Consider the following 18576-nt stretch of genomic DNA (forward strand, 5'->3'; position numbering starts at 1 on the left):
GCTTTTGTCAGATGGCTTTATCAGCCCACAGTGTATACATTTTTTTTTCTAATTTCAGTGCGATGAAAGAAAAAAACAGCAACAGATGCCAGTGAAAATAGGAGCCTGTTTTTTTTAACAACAGCAACCAAAAAGAAATACAAAGACTTCTTAGGAGCTAAAGTTCCCTAGAATTTTCTTCTGAATATTGGGAAATAGTAACCATCTGGACTAATGTGATATTAACTGAATGCAGGAGCACAATGCATTTTTAAAGACGATAAATCCAAAGTAAAACACTGTTGTTTTCAGCAGAAATAACATGGTAAAGCTGAGAAAACTGTAAAGCACATTTGCATTGTCCATAGTTTGCACAATGACAAACAATATTTTCATAGGGGCTTTAGCCAATAAAAATGTAACCTTTTCTGGTTGATCTTAAATAGTTTCTAAGTTCTGTTTAGATCTGAGATGTTTCACACAGATCTAAATTTTATCCTGCCAGTAAGTCTCTATAGGAATAAAATACATTCCTTTCATATACTGTAAAGCTTAACTGCTTGTTACATTTGGACATAGAAAAAAATCCATGAGCAGAAGCCAGTGGAAACAGGATTTTTCAGTTTTAAAAACATTAAGCAAACCGGCACCCTACAAGTTTAAAGATTTTCGGGGGAACTTATGATTCCTTAGAAATTCTCTTGAACTTTAAACAAGTGTGAGATCAACTGCTTGCTATCTGAATCAACATAGCAGATGTACTGTATGTTGGTAATAGACGATGAAATGAGTTTTGGAGTTTACAAGGTTATGGTAAAATGCATAAATATCAAAGGCAAGTTTTCATTCATATGTACTGAATTACATTAATTTTAAAAACTACACCTGTTTTTCCCCCTATGTTTTCCACTTTTGAAGGTATTGCAAAGCTGTCTAAAGTTTCTCAGAGTATTTAAGTCAGTTTTGACCTGCAACAGATGTGTTTCTTTGCCAGGAGAAACACTAATTGTTACCAGATTGTTTTCTAACCTTATGGAAGGTCAGTAAAACATGCCATTAATTGATTAAAGATTAATGATATTGATTTTCTGTTTTGGGGGCGACACAATGGGTAGCACTGTTGTCTCGCAGCAACAAGATTTTTGGTTCGAGTCCCGGCTTGATCAGGAGACTTTTTTGCCTAGAACTAGCATGATCTTTTTTTTCAGCGTGGGTTTACACCATGTTTTCCGTTTTCCTGCCTCAGTGCGGATTAGGTGAATTGGGATTTTGCTGGGCATGAGCTGTATGAGCGCATACAACTGTGTATAGTAGATTTATTTCATTATGCATCTTTTTAGATATGTTTCACATATGACTGTTGCTGACAGGCTGCCACACTATTACTGGGTTGGGGAGTTCACAGGAACCAGACACATCTCTAGTGATGTACTGCAGTACCCAAGATATTTATTTCCCAGATATATTGCTCAATGATTGGTAGTGTGGAAAAAGAAGACTGTTTTCATCTTTTTACCATGTGCTCTGGTGACAAGCATTCATTTATAATTCTCTTACCAGATTTTCTGTTAATCATGTACATCTGTGCTTTACAGAAATATTTAGACTGCAGGCATGCAATATAACATTTACAAAACAACATTTGCCAAATGGGGAGGATTATGCCAATGGCGATTTTTAAGTGTTTTAACAGATTGTTTTTCATTGCAAACAGCACATTTAATTAACATATTACCAATAAAAATTCCTTATTTGACAGAGCATTGTGTTGGAGAAAAAGCTATTGATCCCCAGGGAACACACATACTGATTAAAAATCTTGTAAGTTGGATAAAAGCAACAAATGCATAATGTAACAATGAACAACAAGTTACAAAGTTTGAAAAAATTTAACTTAATTATATATAAAACAATAACATGTAAGAATGAAAAGAATATACATGCAAAACTAGTAAGATTGACATTTGGCTGCTGGGAAAGTTAGTTATTTTTAATAACATATCACTAAAAGAAGTTACCCTAAAACATCCAAACCTATTATCTTGGTTAGAGGACAGTTTTGTTCTGACTAAATGTGCAAATTGGCTATCAGACCTGAACGTCTAATGTGTCCTTTATTCCTCTTTATATAAAATGAGCTATTTCTTAAATAATAAGAAAGTGATATGATATCTCAGTTGAACAAGGATACACTTCCAGAAACGTTTAATGTACAAAAGCAACTTGATATGAGATATTTCTATTCAAGAAAGAATAAGTTCGTGAGGGGGAAAGTGAAAATAAAGCCGGGGGATGGGGTGAAATGAGTTGAATGAGGAGTGGTCAGCTATCAATTCATAGAGGCGCTCGTGCAGGGGATTTCTTGTCTCACGCTCCGGCAGATGTAAGTACACATTCATATCTTTGGTAATGATGATTTAGGTGGCAAGTTAATCGTTTTTGCATGTAGATGCATTGCACTACAGTATCACTGTCACGTGCAAGCATCTTTTTGTGTTGTTGGGAATAGTTTGCTTTTAATGCTTTGCAATGCAATCTATATACGAACGTTTAGTTTAGCTTTTGAGGTCATGATGAGATGTGGTTGATTGGAATGTAAGAATGTCTTGTTGTCTTCTGCACTGCGTTTTAATTTTGTGGTATTTTTACCACACTTTATTATGCTAATTTGTTCATGTACGTATAATGTGATGTTTAAGTGATGCGAACAGATTTGCTTTCAAGTTGCGGCTATGTTTTTGGTCGCGAGTGTGAGGTGGGGCGGAGTGCGTGTATGCTTGTTGTTTGTGTTTTAAAGATGTATCAGAAATAACTGCAAGAATAAAAATTAGACACCAATTTAAAGATTAATTATAGAAAAACTATTTCTGATTACGTCCCAAAAGAAACAAAGAAAGAGAAACCAATAAATAAACATTTTAGTAAAAAAAAAAACATTTTTATAAGCAAAACATTTGTAATTAGGATTTGTAATGATTGTCTTTGGACAATAAATGTACAAATCGCAAAATAATAGTAGGGTTTTACCAGTGATTTTTTTTTATAGAAATCTGGTGTACCTGACGTCACAGGTCAGTTTGGTACTGTATCAATCATATTGTATTGTTTAACGCTGATTACATCGTTTAACTGACTGTGCGCGTTCCCGTGATACTGACGAAGATTGCGCCATCGACTTCATGCGGCGCTGCGCAGATCGATCATTGTATGACATCAAAGTACCGCGAGAACGATAAGAAAAGTTTCCCTCAAATTCCCTGCATCTCCAGTGCGTTGAAATGTACAGTTCAAGGGTTCAAAAAGGTTTAGCCGACCAAGATTTGAGCAGCAGAGATGACAGATTACATTTCGATTGCCAACTGTCAACTGTCATGGACTGACAGCGTTCATCAGGTATTGGCGAAAACCCCTCAGTGGATTTTATCAACGTAACACTCAACTGTTTACTGTTAATGTTGTATTGTATATTGTAATAGGAAAATATATTAACGTTAGACGCTAAGTGATTTGATTAAATTAATTTGATCAATTCCTTCATAAATTAAGCAATGTAAACCGTTTTTTCCTCAACGGTAGCAAGCACAGTGTCTGTGAGGTGCCCGCCAAAGCACATTCTGTTAATAGTCTCAATTGTAATATTACATATTGTTTATATTAGCCTGGCTTGGTTTATGTATGTTAACATTTTAAAACAATACTAAAACATATCAACAAGTAAAATAAAATAAAATCAACAAGTAAAACAAAAAAGTTTTGAGTAGTAGCTACTATTTTAAAAAAGTAGTCCTTCAGATTGTTTTATCCTTTGTGGTAGCCCTTGATCACAAAAAGGTTGGATACGACCCCTGTCTTTTCCCTGCATCACAATTTGCATACTAGGTTATTTGTCTTCTTGAATAGTATTAGAATTTAGAATTAGTATACCCTAAATCGTAGTACGTTGAAATTAGTATTCTTACCCAGACAGCAAATTCATGATTTCCCTTAACTCATTGCCAAAGTGACGGTTTTAGTGACGCTAGTGTTAAAGCTGCAATCTGTAACATTATCTTAGTTAAAAATGAACAAAAATCAGTTACTAAGTAAAGTAAGTAGAAAAAAATCTGTGTTTATAATATTCTCCTTACCGTACCCCGATTTAAGTTAAGTAAGTTTATAATAATGATTTTTAATTTGAGGAGTTGGTCCGTTTTCTCAGGAAAAGTTTGAAAAAGTCATTAATCGTTGAGTGATTACCTCACGTTTTCTAAAGAAGAGGACCCGGCTACCTCATCATATCACATGAACAGTATGGGCAAGAGTTTGCAGCTGGCTTACAACAGCTGCAGCATAAAAGTTTTAAATGACAATCATCTGGGGAATGGGAACGTCATATAAATATGTACATTTTTTGGGAGCCTGAAACCGGTATTTTAAAACCCATCCAGAGTGGATAAATCTTAACATTACATCCTTGTGGTTTAGTGTGTACAGCCAATCCATGCGTTTTGTGATACAATGTTGTCATCACCCCACGTATAGACCCTAGTCAGACACCGCTATGTCACATAACTTCAACAACAACAGTGTCGGACTACATGCTTGTTTTTGTGCTGCAGAAGGTAGTGAGCATATTAGCTTTACGAAAGAAAAATCTTCTGCTTCTTTGCTAAAATGGTGAGCAACAAAATAATTATGCACAACTACATACGTTTTTAGTGTATCTCTGTGGCAGGATTACAGCACCACATACGGGTCTGGCATGTATACTACTGAGTCAGTTTCAGTAGTTCTGTGTACGCAGAATTTCTTGAGACGACACCGTGCTTAAAAACGTTTTTTAGAATGAGGAAAAAGAATAGATAGGGAAAACTGTGAAGGAATGAATAGAGGAAGTTACTACTAAAAGTAGTTGAAAAATAGACAGTTATTCACTCACCTGTTAGCTTCTGGAGGTAATAATCCCATTGCTCTCCTTGACAGAGAAATAGATTTTTGTCAACATACCAAATACGAACCAAAACCAGATGTTCTCTGTTAAATATGCCTATAACTGATAAGTCTTTAATTGACATGTTCATATTCAACACTTTTGTGTCTAGTGTAAGCATTTGGTTAATCTAAAACATCTCCAACAATTTCTCTATATTTGAATAGTTTCCAGACAAACTAAACAAGAATTTCCTGAAGGCCTGCAAACAACATTGCCAAACAGAAACAGATCGACGGTTGATTTAAAAATGAGAGGAAATGAAGCATTATTACAAACAGCAGTTCCTAAGGCCCAAGACTAAAGCTGTCTTCATCTAGATTTCATCTATAATTAAATTCCATCTAGACAGTGGTGTAAAATAAAAGTTATAGGGGTGGTTTCCTGGACAGGGATCAGGATAGTTCTAGACTAAAATAAACGTAAGATCTGTCCAAACTAAAAAACAACTTGCACTGACATATCTTAAAATACAGTGCCCTTTGTTTTGCCTCAAAATGCACACAAGTAATGTTTTTAGTAAGGCATCTTTTTAAAACTAGTTATATTTCCTAATTAAACTGAGGCCTAGTCCTGACTTAAGCTAATCCCTGTCCAGGAAACCACCCCATAATGTATGAATTATTTATGTATAAATACATTTTTAAGTTATAAATAAATGTATATAAATAACAACACTATAAATATAACTAATTTAATGTATAGGTTTAGAAAAGGCAAGTTAGAACTTTGAATTTTGGTTTACCTGAAAGCCTTACCAAAACCTTGCAGTACTTGCAATGTTTATGTTTAAAAACAGATGTATTACTTAAATGTCTTGTGTAGTTTTATCAGTTAGATGAACTACATTAATCTGTGTTTTTGGATACTTCTTCATTATCTAGACTGCTGGAACAACCTATCCGCTAGAAAGGATAAAGCACACAAAGTACATTGATAAGACAGTGAGACAGAACAGGCTGAAGGGCTGAAACTATAGAAACTATATGATTATTTGGCCTTGGTTTAAAGATTGTATTATAACCATATGTTAACTTTGTCAAGCCCACACACAATTACTTATTGCACATCTGGAGAGATCCAATGAGACCAGGTGTTTGTGAGCCTGCGCTCCATGATTTCATCCTTTTAGATGCCTTTAGATTTACTGTGTGGAAGATTGTTTACATGGCGCTAAACATATGCAGCTGTGTTATAGTCATATATATTATACATTACATCAAATTAGAAAAAGCATGAAAGCTTTGTGTTTATTTGCCTTATAATATATGTACACTACTCCCAGGATGTCTGTCTGTATTTAAATGTTTGCCTTTGGGAAAAGCATCTCTGGTCAAAGCTCATAAGAGCTCATAAACCAGCAAACACCAAATGGTAAGTCTGTCTTTGCCTGTGAAATGCCTTGCCGGTGAGTCATGCATGTCTAATGTGATGCCTGGATTGCTTTCAGATGAAGGTAGGGGTCAGGCCTAGATTGTGATTGATTGCTCAGGGACCAATTAGTTACAAGGGATTATTATCATATTATCAAAGCATTTGTTTTAAATGTTTTAACAACAACAACAAAAACCAGGAGGTGTGTGTTCCAATGGATGGAGACAATTGTGGGCTAAATTTGATTGGACTGGAAAAACTAAAATACGGTTTCTGTCACGTTGTTTCTATTGCTCGTCTTCCATTGGTCAGATGGGAAATCGTGCCCGGAGCGCAAGCCATTGGTTGATCTATTCCCAGCAAGTAATTTTGCATAAAAAATTGTCAGTGGGCTGTTAGTGAAAATGTTATATACGTGTAACCAAAGACCAATAAATACAATTAAATCAATAAATAAATGAAACCATACACCTACTAACTGGCAAAAAAACAGAATGTAACCAAATTCAAGTTTTTTTTGGTTAGAAGGTTACTCATATCAAGATTATCCTCCTAAGACCAGAGCTTTGGTTTGTCTTTTTTTCAGATTTCTTCCAGCTATTTTAGGGTTAGGATGAACCAATAAATATAATAACCAACATTTTTTTCTTTGAACATGAAGCAGTGTAATTGTCCATGTTTGTGTACAACAGTTTCCAGTTACACATAATTAAAGCAACACTATGTAGTTTTCATGAAAAAATGACTCGCAGCTCCCCCATGTGGTTGAAAAGCGCAACAGTGCCTGGTATCAGACACTCTTCTGCAGGCAGGGGGAGGGGCGGGGCTGTGTGCTCTACCCTCCACCGCCACTTTCAGAGTGTGCTTGTAGCAGCTAGGAGGCTGCTTAGGTTGCAGCAACAGTACAATTTGTCCAGTTAAAAGTTGTTCTATCACTTAAATCATTTTAAAGACATTATTTAAAGGTAAAAAAAACTACATAGTGTTGCTTTAAGTATTATGGTGCAAACAACAAAAAAATGGTCTTAGGAGGTTAAATTGGGTCTATAGTTAACCTAGACTTCCCAGTCTCACAAGGTTTTGTGATATATAGTCATGTAAATTTTTGATTACTTTTTCGTGATATTATCACAAATTTCCGTGTTTTCGTGATCGTATAATGAATTCCTGTTTTCGTGTGATTATCATGTATTGGTTACTCAACTGCTTTTTCCTATTTTCAAACCATTGTCGCTTCGGTTTAGGGTTAGATTTGGTGCTTGCATTACAATGTCACTTTATGTATTGGTTTATACTATTTCTTCTGATTTTTTTATATGTTGCCTGGTGTTAGGGTAAGAGTTGAGTTTGGGTAGGGATGTAATTTTATGTAAATCTAACCCTAAACTGAAGCGACAATGGTAAGAAAATAGGACAAAACAGTTGAGTAACCAATGCGTGATAATCACACGAAAACAGGAATTTGTTATACGATCACGAAAAAACGTGGAAATTCGTGATAATATCACGGGAAAAAAAGAAGCAAAAATTTACGGGACTATATTACGAAATTTCGTGAGACTGGGGTGACCTAGACAGTGAAATGATGGCTATTACTTGCTGGGAATATTACTGTGATAAAATGGTCAGTAAACACAAACAAACATGTTTTCATCGTACCAATGTGTGGGCGTTTGGTCCTAATACTATACTGCCAAACTTGGTCAGACTGAAAAAACTGAGATCATAAGACAGGAAACACGCATAAAAAAAAACATGCAAACAAAGATTTGACACACAAAGATTGAAATATTACAGACTTTTTGATTCTCTTGATCTGTCAACTCCATTTTTACAGTTCACCTGCTTCCATATGCACATAATGTGTAAGGCTGTTACTCTTTGACGTAAGGACACTGCAGTATGTTTTCTTCCTCAGTGATGGTTTAAATGATTGTCTTATAATTTACTCATTGGACAGTCTGGAAAAAATTAGCATAAAGAAAGAGTCTGGTAGCAATTATCCGATTCACGATTTTACATTTCCTTTGGGTGTGTAAGTGTGTATTAGTACATGCTAACGATATGCAAAAGGTACAAATCCCAAAGTAAATGATTACGTATCGTTTCCAACGTAAAACTCTTTTTATTGCACTTTAACAAACACACGGATTATATGGCAACAGTTTACTTCCTGGGCCTGTTGACGTGGACACGGCAGTCAGTATCATAATTCTGCCTGCTTCTTACTCACAGCCTGTCAGTAGTCTATGTTTTCATATTTAAAGAATTTACTACTGACCAAACCATGTTTCATATGCAAGTTTTAACCAGTGCAGAGTAGCGCTTCTTTATCATTTCTACGATCACAAATGCAGACATGGTTTTAATGTTTTAGTAATCCTTACCTTACCAATCTGTGACGTCCTGCTCAAGCCGCGCTGGCAAAGTTGATCGATTGGCTTGGTCATCTGCATTTTTTGCTTCAGATTCAGCTCGTATTGATAAGGTTGTAAAGACGATATAACTCCGTATTGTCAGTATTGCATTGCGAGCTGATATTCCAAACTTGGTAAGGAGCGCCACAATTCCGGCTGATGTCAGAGGTATTCAGGCCGTACTTCACAACGTACTGGTTAGCTGGCCACCGAGACACAGTGCTTTTTTAGAACGATGAGCTTTGTACAAAATCTATGCGTTTCAGGGCGGCAGGGCTTACTGGGCGTTCACACCAGATGCGGTAGAGGCGGCAAGCGCGGGTGATTTACATGTTAAGTCAATGCAAAGACGCGATTAGGCATCCTGCGAATTGAGCGTTGCCGCGGGAAATGCGTGAGTTGAAAAATCTGAACGTCGGTGGATTTCGCATGGAGCTGCGTTAAACAACTAGGACCTTGCTGTAGAAGTGACGTGATTACAGGAAGCGAGCAGAGTCTCAGCGGAGTCGCAGAAGCCCTTCCCATGACATAAATTTGGCGTGAATGTCTCGAAATGACTAGAATTTCACGGTCGAATGAAGTGAGTAAACTGAAAATGTTCAAGCGCCCAACTACGCACGATTAGCACGTTTTTGCAGCCTCTACCGCAGCTGTTGTGAGCGCACCATTAGAGGAGCAAGAATAATGTACGGTAATTGAAAAATAATGTTGAAATAATGAACATAAACCACGTAAACACATTGTACATACCAAATTCATACAATAAAGTTGTTTTTAGCAATGTAATAAGTCCTCGTTAAAATATATCAATTTGTTTGTGTACAACCTCAAAAAAGTCATACATTTCCGGGATGGCATGAGAGGGCAGAATTATGAGAGAATTTTCATGTTTGGGTCGACTCCTTTAACTGAACTTGATTTACAAAAAAAAAGTTTTCTAGGAAAAACAAATTTGAGAATACAGTTTGCTTGCATTTTTTACTGTATTTCCATAAATGTAAATATTTTTACTTTTAAGAAATGAAGACTGAACTTTGTCAAATTGTCATTATTGTAACAATTACAATAAGATTTTTTTAATCAGTATCTTAAAGGGATACTTCACCGATTTAGCATTCAGCTTTGTATCTGTAGAAACCCGGCAGTATTACTGAATGACCATGTTTCCCTCCCTCATTTCCCCCTGAGAGGAGAGATATCTGCATTTTGGTTCTGCAAAAAAGTCCTCCGATGATGTAATATGACGATTTTTGCATCATCGGAGGACTTTTTTGCAGAACCAAAATGCAGATATCTCTCCTCTCAGGGGGAAATGATGGAGGGAAACATGGTCATTCAGTAATACTGCCGGGTTTCTACAGATACAAAGCTGAATGCTAAATCGGTGAAGTATCCCTTTAATCTTTGTCCTAAATACCTTGTCCTAAATAAAAACTTTGTTCAACAATTTATTACTGTAATTAACCTCTCCTGTATTGTAATTGAAATGCTGAATCTACATCCATTGCTTGTGTCTGAAATTTGTCAGTTATCAGGATTGTTGTGCTTTTCATATTAGAAACAGCATGACATTCTTTCTTCCCAACATGAAAGAATTTAGTCTGGCAGTGAGTGCTTTTCTTAAGGTTAAGGCAGGCCATCCACTGGGGTCATGTTTGATGTTTGACCTTAGATGTCACAGCTGACTTGTTTGTGAAACATTTTCTGTGGTGTTTAGTCCAATAATGGATGGACGGATGGATGGATGGATGAATGGATGATGGATGGATGGATGGATGATGGATGGATGGATGGATGGATGGATGGATGGATGGATGGAAAGATGGATGGATGGATGGATGGATGGATGGATGGATAGATAGATAGATAGATAGATAGCATTTTTGTCTCTTAATGCGTTTTGTCTGTTTTTTTCTATTAAGGTTGTAGGAGTGTGCTAAGACAATGGAGATAAAACAGGGATTTCTTTCTGGCTTAATCATTGCATCATGTTTCCTCGTAAGCACCGCACAGCAAACAGGTAAACATTTTCCAGCATGCTGTAATCCATGTTTTAACAACAGAAAAGAAAATGGCTCAATTCTAGTATGTCTCAAATTGATTTGAATAAAAACAACACCTGTTTTCCAGTGTGCCCTCAGGCTGACTATGGGCCCTATTTTAACAATCTAAGCGCATTGTCTAAAGCGCACAGTGCACAGTCTAAATGGGCATGTCCGAATCCACTTTTGCTAATTTAAGGACGGGAAAAATGGTTTGTGCGCCAAGCGCATAGTCTATTTTAGTTGCCTCAAAATAGCAACGCGCCAACAATGCAACTGAACACACCTTGTTTTTAGTTCAGAACGCCCGTGGACGCAAAAATGCAACGTATTTAAACAACGTGGTGCTAAACGTGAAAATGGTCACTGGGCCGGTTTGAAACTAGCAGAAGACACTTGCGTCTAGGGCTGCAGCTATCGATTCTTTTTGTAATCGATTAATCTAGCACTGAATCGATCGAGTAATCGGATAATTTTTTGTGTGTTTTTAAACAACCAAAACAAATAATGCATAACGAAAATGACTTGGCTGTAAAATGTTCAAGCATTTGGCTTTAATTTCTAAAAAAAACAGAGGTATTTGGCTCCAAGAAATAAGCCTATTTATTTCAATTTTTTACCCATTTATTGTTTATAATTGCAATTGCCAACAAATAAACACTTTAATTTATTAATATGCACAACAGGTTTCATGCTGTAATCTATCCCTGACATCAAAGTAAATATCTGGTTTATGTACATTTCTACACCTGCAGCATTTACCATTAGGCTACTAACATATAATATATCATTTCTGGGGTGAGCCTATTTGCTATGGTAACAACCTGTGTGTATGCGCGCACGTGCACTTGTGTTTGTGTGTGTGCACGCGTTCTGTGCGTGAGGAAGAGTGACACCCTAGTCAGACGTTCAGTTGCTTCACTGCATTTTGGTACTGCAGAAAAACATACATTACTTTTCAATAGAACGCTGGATTTGGTTTGCATCACTTGCATTGCGGTGCATTTTAGGTTAAGAATCCGTTCGAAAAATCACAACATCACGTCCCGCTGTATACAGTGAATGCATGCTGAAATTATTGTTGCGTGGCTACATAAAAGTTTAAGCATATGTGATGCATTGCGCGATCGGTCTGACTCGCGTGAGAGAGAATAACTTCCTTATGCTAAACTCCAATAAAACAGAGATTATGTCAGATTACAAGTTGCCCATATATGATTGCAATGTGGTGCCGTTTTTGGTACACACACCTGTAGTGCATGCGTGTGTGTCAAGGCAGGGGTTCTTTTTTAATACTGTCCTGCAATTGAACGTGAATACGTTTACTACTTAAAAACATCAAAGCTAAACATCATATCTAGTCAAACCGCATAACGACATCGCTACAAATACAGTATGGGATTAAAATCTACTACATGCTAATACGGCTGCTTCCCATTCTTTACCATTCAAGCTGATTTTGGTAGAGGTAAAACCACCTGTGGTAGTCGGTCAAATTTATTAAAATTTCGTTCACTTGTAGTTTAGCAATTAAACTAAATGTCTTTACAATTTCAAGAATGTCTTTACTCAACTTCAGCAAAAACAACGATGATTTTACAAACAACCGACTTTGGCGAGCTCGCACGGCCAGTGGTTAAACATGAAAGGTTGTGACTGAAAACGAGAAGGTACCTGTGGTTCTTCCGGTGGTGTTAACAATAAAAACTCAGAAATTTCGCCATCAACAAACCAACAGAAGCATTATTTTCAACAACACCGCGCGCCGCCTGAGAAAATCTTGAGTTTCGCTGAGTGGAACCAAAAAGTCAGCCGCGACAGCGGAGTTAGCAACATACCTAATATGAACGTTTGTTTTGTTAATGTTTCTGGTCGCATGCTTATATCAAAGACGTGTTTCGGCTTACGAGCACAAGCTCCAAGAGCTGAGGCAGCGCGTCTGTGGAGATATTGTGCAGGGGACGCGTTTGTGTGCAGGATGCAGGGATAAATGGACGTCTGACTAAAGTGAGTGCTTCTATTTTCTTTGTTATACTAAGGTGGCATTTATATACACAATAGCATATCTGAGCGGTGTTTTATATGTCTATATTGTGAGAGCAGTGAGGCTGATATTACACAGATGTAATTACAGTAAACAAGAGACAAAAAGAAAATTGGTAAAACTAAATAAACATTTAAAATGCATACCCTTTTTTAACTACTTGAAAAGACATTTGTACTGCGGATCTGAAACTGCACGTTACTGTTTGAATAAGACTTTGCTACACACCAGGCCAGAGTGTTATTGTGTGTACCACAATGTAACATCACGTTTAAAAGTAAGTCATGATTGGTGTCTGTCAGACACAGTGGTGGTGGCTATTTTCTTTGTTTTACTAACGTGGCATTTATGTACACAATATCATATCTGAGCCGTGTTCCGATTAATAGGAGTGGCTTGCAGTGCTGTGCATTGTGGTGCATAGTGGGAGTTGTAGTTTTTCATACAAATGTGCTCTAAAGTCACATTTTGTTTTTTCTCGGTCAAATAGGCACACAATTCTACATTTATGTTACATTTTGACTACAAATATGACTCACTTTCCATAAAGATTAATGTTCCTATCGGTGAAATGGCCCTTTAAGACAGTCTCTCTCTGCCGTTTATGGACATATTCGCTCCGCCATCGCGCCAACTAAATTCAAAATGTACCACGCGCTATGATGTGCTTCCTGAACATTGAACAACGGTCCGTGTGAATCAGATTTTGGCGCGTGTAGTGCGCGTCATAGGAATTTAACGAGGCTTCGATGCAGAATTTTTGCCTCGAGGAATTTTTTGAATCGAGTAAATCGAGTAACTCGATGAATCGTTTCAGCCCTACTTGCGTCGCGCATTGCGCTGCATTGCGCAGCATTGCGCCGGGTGTATGATAGAGCCAATTGTCTTCCTGGTGAACAGGGCCCGGTTGCATAAAGCACCTTAAGTTTTTCCCTTAATATGACACTTAAGGGGTAAATTCCCCTTAACTACTGTAAGATAATAATTAAAGAGTTTTGCATATAATCCCTTAAACGGTTCTCTTAGGTAAGGGTAATCATTAAGTGTTTCATGACAGCGACCCCGGTTTGTTGTTATAAAATACTATTGTTGCCATGGAGACGCAACAGAAAAAACTTAAGGGTTTTTCTGCAACACCCTTAAGTTTAAAGGAAACAACTTAAGGGAAAATTGCACTTAAGGTGCTTTATGCAACCAGGCCCAGTTCCTCGAGCATCGGCACTGAAAACTTCCAGCAAATCCGAGATTTCCTTTTTACTTTGGTTGGGAGTTTTGATGTCGGTATCGATAAGGTCCGAATTGGATTAGTGCAGTACAGCACAACGCCTCGCACCTAATTTTGCTCAAAGTCTCTGCACCACAGTGCAGGAAGCCAAGCGACAGGTATCTGAGGTGGCAAAAGGTGAAGTAATAGATTCATTGTTGCTCTCATTCATTTCTATTCATTTAATGTCAGCCTCTCTTTTGCAACCTGCTCATGAAGATTGCCATGTTTGATATGCGTTTTTTTTTGTGTTGTAATTTTTATCACATTCTGTGACATCTTGTACAAATGTCATGACAGCAATATATTCTCGATCCGGTTGTTAAGTCTGACGTCATGTGCCGTTTCCGGGTCCAACCTCTGTTATACAGAAATAACAAAAAATCACGGCTATATACACTCGTATCATAATGAAAAACTACCAAAAACACCCGTTCCTAATTTTTATCTCCATAACAAAATCCGAGATGACCAGACATGGATTTATGGACGTGGATGTTTTAATGAATTATTTATATATTGCTGTCTTTGATTCTGGGAACCTGAGAGACTGCAGTTTACATGTGAGTTTAAATGTGGTGGCTTGGAGCTGGAAACGGTATTCCTTATGTGACTGAACAACCGGATACTTTGGCTTGATTGTCGTATATCATTATGTGTATTTTACTCATCATTGCTAGGATGCCAGGATGAAAAATTGGCATTTGACATGGTGTTCCTCACGGATAGTTCCAGCAGCATCAGCACTCGAGACTTCAAGGAGATAAAGGCGTTCATGCGGACGTTTGTGAGCGGTTTGGATATTGACTCTAAGAAGGTGCAGGTTGGCATCGTTCAGTTTAACACTGATCCCCACAAAGAAGTCCTGCTGGGTGACTATGCCAACAAAGCAGATTTGGTTCAGAAGATCGATAAGCTTCCCTACCGAACTGGAGGCACATATATGGGAAAAGCCATGACCTCTCTAAAAGAAAACTATTTCACAAGCGCTGGTGGTAGTCGGGTGGATCAGAACGTGCCACAGATTGTTGTGGTGGTCACAGATGGAGACTCATCTGATGATATACAAGGACCTGTTGGAGATTTACAAGCAAAGGGTATTATCATCTTTGCCATTGGTGTTGGTGAAACCAATGCGACTGGGTTGAAGGCCATTGCCAACACACCACCTGAGCGTTTTGTGAAGAAAATTGACAGCTACAAAGCACTGCAAACAGTGATCACTGAAATGATGGAGACGGTGTGCACCTTAATGGCAGATCAAGGCAAAGGTAAATCACATTATAAATATTAGAGCTGTATTGCTGAAACACATTACAAAGACTGTGAATTATGTAGTACTGAATTGTGGAGTTACACACTAAACCCCTAACATAATCATCAGTATCCAATTTGGTTGTAGCGGTTTGAAAGTTGAGAGAGATGGCAGCCCCCACCGCTTGACAGCGGAGAATCCTGCCTATTTTTCCAATATTTTCATAACTTATTTTATTTATCTGGCTTTTTTAATCATTTAAATTTGGCTCGGTGCACAACACAAATTTAATAACAGACTTTAAAGGGCACATATTATTCCCATCTTTAAAATGTGTAATATAAGTGTTGAATGTGTCTGTGAAGTCTCAGCTCAAAATACCTAACAGATCATTTATTATAGCATGTCCAAAATGCCCGTTTGGGTCGGAGCAAAAACGTTTTGTGTGTGTACCTTTAAATGTAAATAAGCTTGCTCTTCGCTCCCTTACTGGAAGAGATGCTTTGGTTAAAATAGATCTGATTTCGCAAAGAAGCACAGAAAATATAGCAGACAGCGTCCAACTCACTAAGGGCAGAAACTATGGTAAAACAGGACTGTCAGTCAGCGGGCGTGGGCGGGGCTTTAGCAGTTTGACATCACATTGCTTAGAGAATCAAAACTGCATGTCTAATGAAACTGCTTTTATTTTAATGAGGATTAAAAAAGAAGGGGCAAAAAGATTTTTTTCATTGTAGGGTGGTTGTGTTCACACACTGCCAACACACATTTATGTCCAGACACCTTGTATAAGTGGATTTTGTATAATAGGTGTCTTTAATGTCGATGATGGTTGTTTTGTAATTGTCACACCTTCATTGTGTGTCTGTTTCAGCCATTGCCCCGAAGTTTGCAGATGTGTTTGTCCTGGTGGACAGTTCAGCCCAGAGCGAGAAACAAAAGATAAAAGATCTTCTCACCCAGCTGGCTCTTAAGCTCAAAGTGGGCGATGGATCAAATAAAATTGCACTGGCTCAGTTTGGTGAAGATTTCATCACAGAGTTTTTATTCAACGACTACGATGACACGGAAAAAGCCATTGAGCTCATAAGCCGATTCGAACCTGTGCCCAACGGAGAGCGGAAATTGGGAAAAGCCATGGATTACTTTCGCACTAACTTTCTTAACCCACTGAATGGCAGCAGAATTTATGAAGGCTACAAGCAATACCTAGTAGTGATCAAAACGGGCGAGTCTGCTGACTCTGTGCTCAGGGCCACGCGAATCTTGAAGAGCGAAGATGTGACCATTATTGATATAAAATTGACAGATGAATTACCTTCCCCCACACCTGATTTACCTCCCACTTCGGTATTTCTTCACAGTCTCGAAGGGGATATTTTGGATTTTGCTTCGGACATCACAAAAAAAATTGAACAGAAGACGGTTCTCAATGTTACAGGAGGTTGGTTTTGCTTTTAAGCGTAATATAGATTATGGTGTTTAAACAGTACAACCAAATAAATAAAAGTACTACTTACAACCTTACCTGAAACTCTTGACACTTTCCCACAAAATGTGCTATATATTTTTTAAATAATTTAAAATAATTGTAATTGTTATATGTTGCTTGCCACAAATTTTATTTAAAGGGATAGTTCACCTAAATTAACATTTTGTCATAATTTACTCACCTTCATATTGTTTTAAACCTGTGTAAATTTCTTTGTTCTGCTGAACAAAAAGAAAGATATTTGTAATGAAGCAAGAAACAGAATCACCATTTACTTTCTTGGTAGCAAAAAATACTACTATGGAAGTCTATGGTGCTCCAAAATGGTTCGGTTACAAACATTGGTCAAAATATCTTCCTTTGTGTTCAGCACAACATGAGAGTGAGTAAATGATGACAGAATTTGCATTTTTGGTTGAACTATCCCTTTAAGAACATGGCCACCAAATGAGAAACATACAGTGTGCCAAACAATGGGGTAGCTACAGTATAGCATCTTCCAGGAAGGGGTTACAATAAAAACCTGTTACTCCTGCTACAAAATTTTTACTTGGACTTTTTTTCATTACTTCAACTTAAGTAACCAAACTACAGTATTACATTCTGATGTTCACAGATACTAACACATTGTATTTGTCTTTGAACAGACTGCAAATCAGCCGAAGTGGCAGATATTGTGTTTATCGTGGACGAATCAGGTAGTATCGAAACAGATAACTTCGAACTGATAAGAAAATTCTTGCATCGCATCGTAAGTGGTCTGGACGTGAAACCTGACAGTGTGAGGGTAGGACTGGTGCTTTACAATGAGAAACCCAGTGGTGCATTCTACTTGGACTCTTTTGCAAACAAGACGGCCCTTTTGAAATATATTGATATCATACCATACAGAGGTGGAGGAACCCAGACTGGTGCTGCCTTGAAGTTTGCTAAAGAAAAACTCTTTATTCCTGAAAAGGGCAGCAGAAAAGCTCTTGGTGTCAAACAGATCGCCATTGTGATCACCGATGGAGAGTCACAAGATAATGTCACCAACGCTGCAGCTGATCTGAGGCGCTGGGGAGCCACTGTTTATGCCATCGGGGTGAAGAATGCCAGTGTCAAGGAGCTGACGGAAATCGCATCTTATCCCTCCAGGCAGTTTGTGTTCAATGTGAAAAGTTTCCATATGCTTAGGTCACTCGAGCAGATTCTTAGAAAGAGGCTTTGTGAGACCGTCGTCGATATAAGGTTTGACAAGGACAGGAAACGCGTCCTTCAACAAGGTAACGGCTTTAAACGTTTTTACCCGTGATGTTGGGAATCATAGGTGGGACAGTATAATGAATGTCTGCTTGTTCTTATGGCACTTAGAGTTAAAGCAACACTATGTAGATTTTTTACCTTTAAATAATGTCTCTAAAATTATTGATAGAACAACTTTTAACTGGACAAATTGTACTGTTGCTGCAACCTGAGCAGCCTCCTAGCTGCTACAAGCACACTCTGAAAGTGGCGGTGGAGGATAGAGCACACAGCCCCGCCCCTCCCCCTGCCTGCAGAAGAGTGTCTGATACCAGGCACTGTTGCGCTTTTCAACCAAATGGGGGAGCTGTAAGTCATTTTTACATGGAAACTACATAGTGTTGCTTTAATACATTAAAGTCAAAGCTACATCAGAAAATGCAAATCCATTTTCAGGGGATAGGTACAAGGTTTGGGGAAAGTTATGCTCATAGGACATGCATGTCACACAAAGCA

General features: G+C 37.8%; 1 protein-coding gene across 1 annotated transcript in view; it reads left to right on the forward strand.

Moving 5' to 3' along the window:
* The first annotated feature begins 2301 nt into the window (after positions 1-2301).
* col6a4a (collagen, type VI, alpha 4a) overlaps positions 2302-18576 on the forward strand; it is a 42477-nt gene continuing 26202 nt past the window's right edge. The window contains exons 1-5 of the mRNA XM_073872733.1: positions 2302-2362; positions 10662-10759; positions 14770-15360; positions 16219-16788; positions 17484-18101. Coding sequence (XP_073728834.1) covers positions 10684-10759; positions 14770-15360; positions 16219-16788; positions 17484-18101 — 1855 coding nt within the window. The 5' untranslated portion in view covers positions 2302-2362; positions 10662-10683. The remainder of the gene's footprint in view (positions 2363-10661; positions 10760-14769; positions 15361-16218; positions 16789-17483; positions 18102-18576) is intronic.

Source organism: Misgurnus anguillicaudatus, chromosome 10 (assembly GCF_027580225.2).
Source record: "Misgurnus anguillicaudatus chromosome 10, ASM2758022v2, whole genome shotgun sequence".
NCBI lineage: Eukaryota > Metazoa > Chordata > Actinopteri > Cypriniformes > Cobitidae > Misgurnus > Misgurnus anguillicaudatus.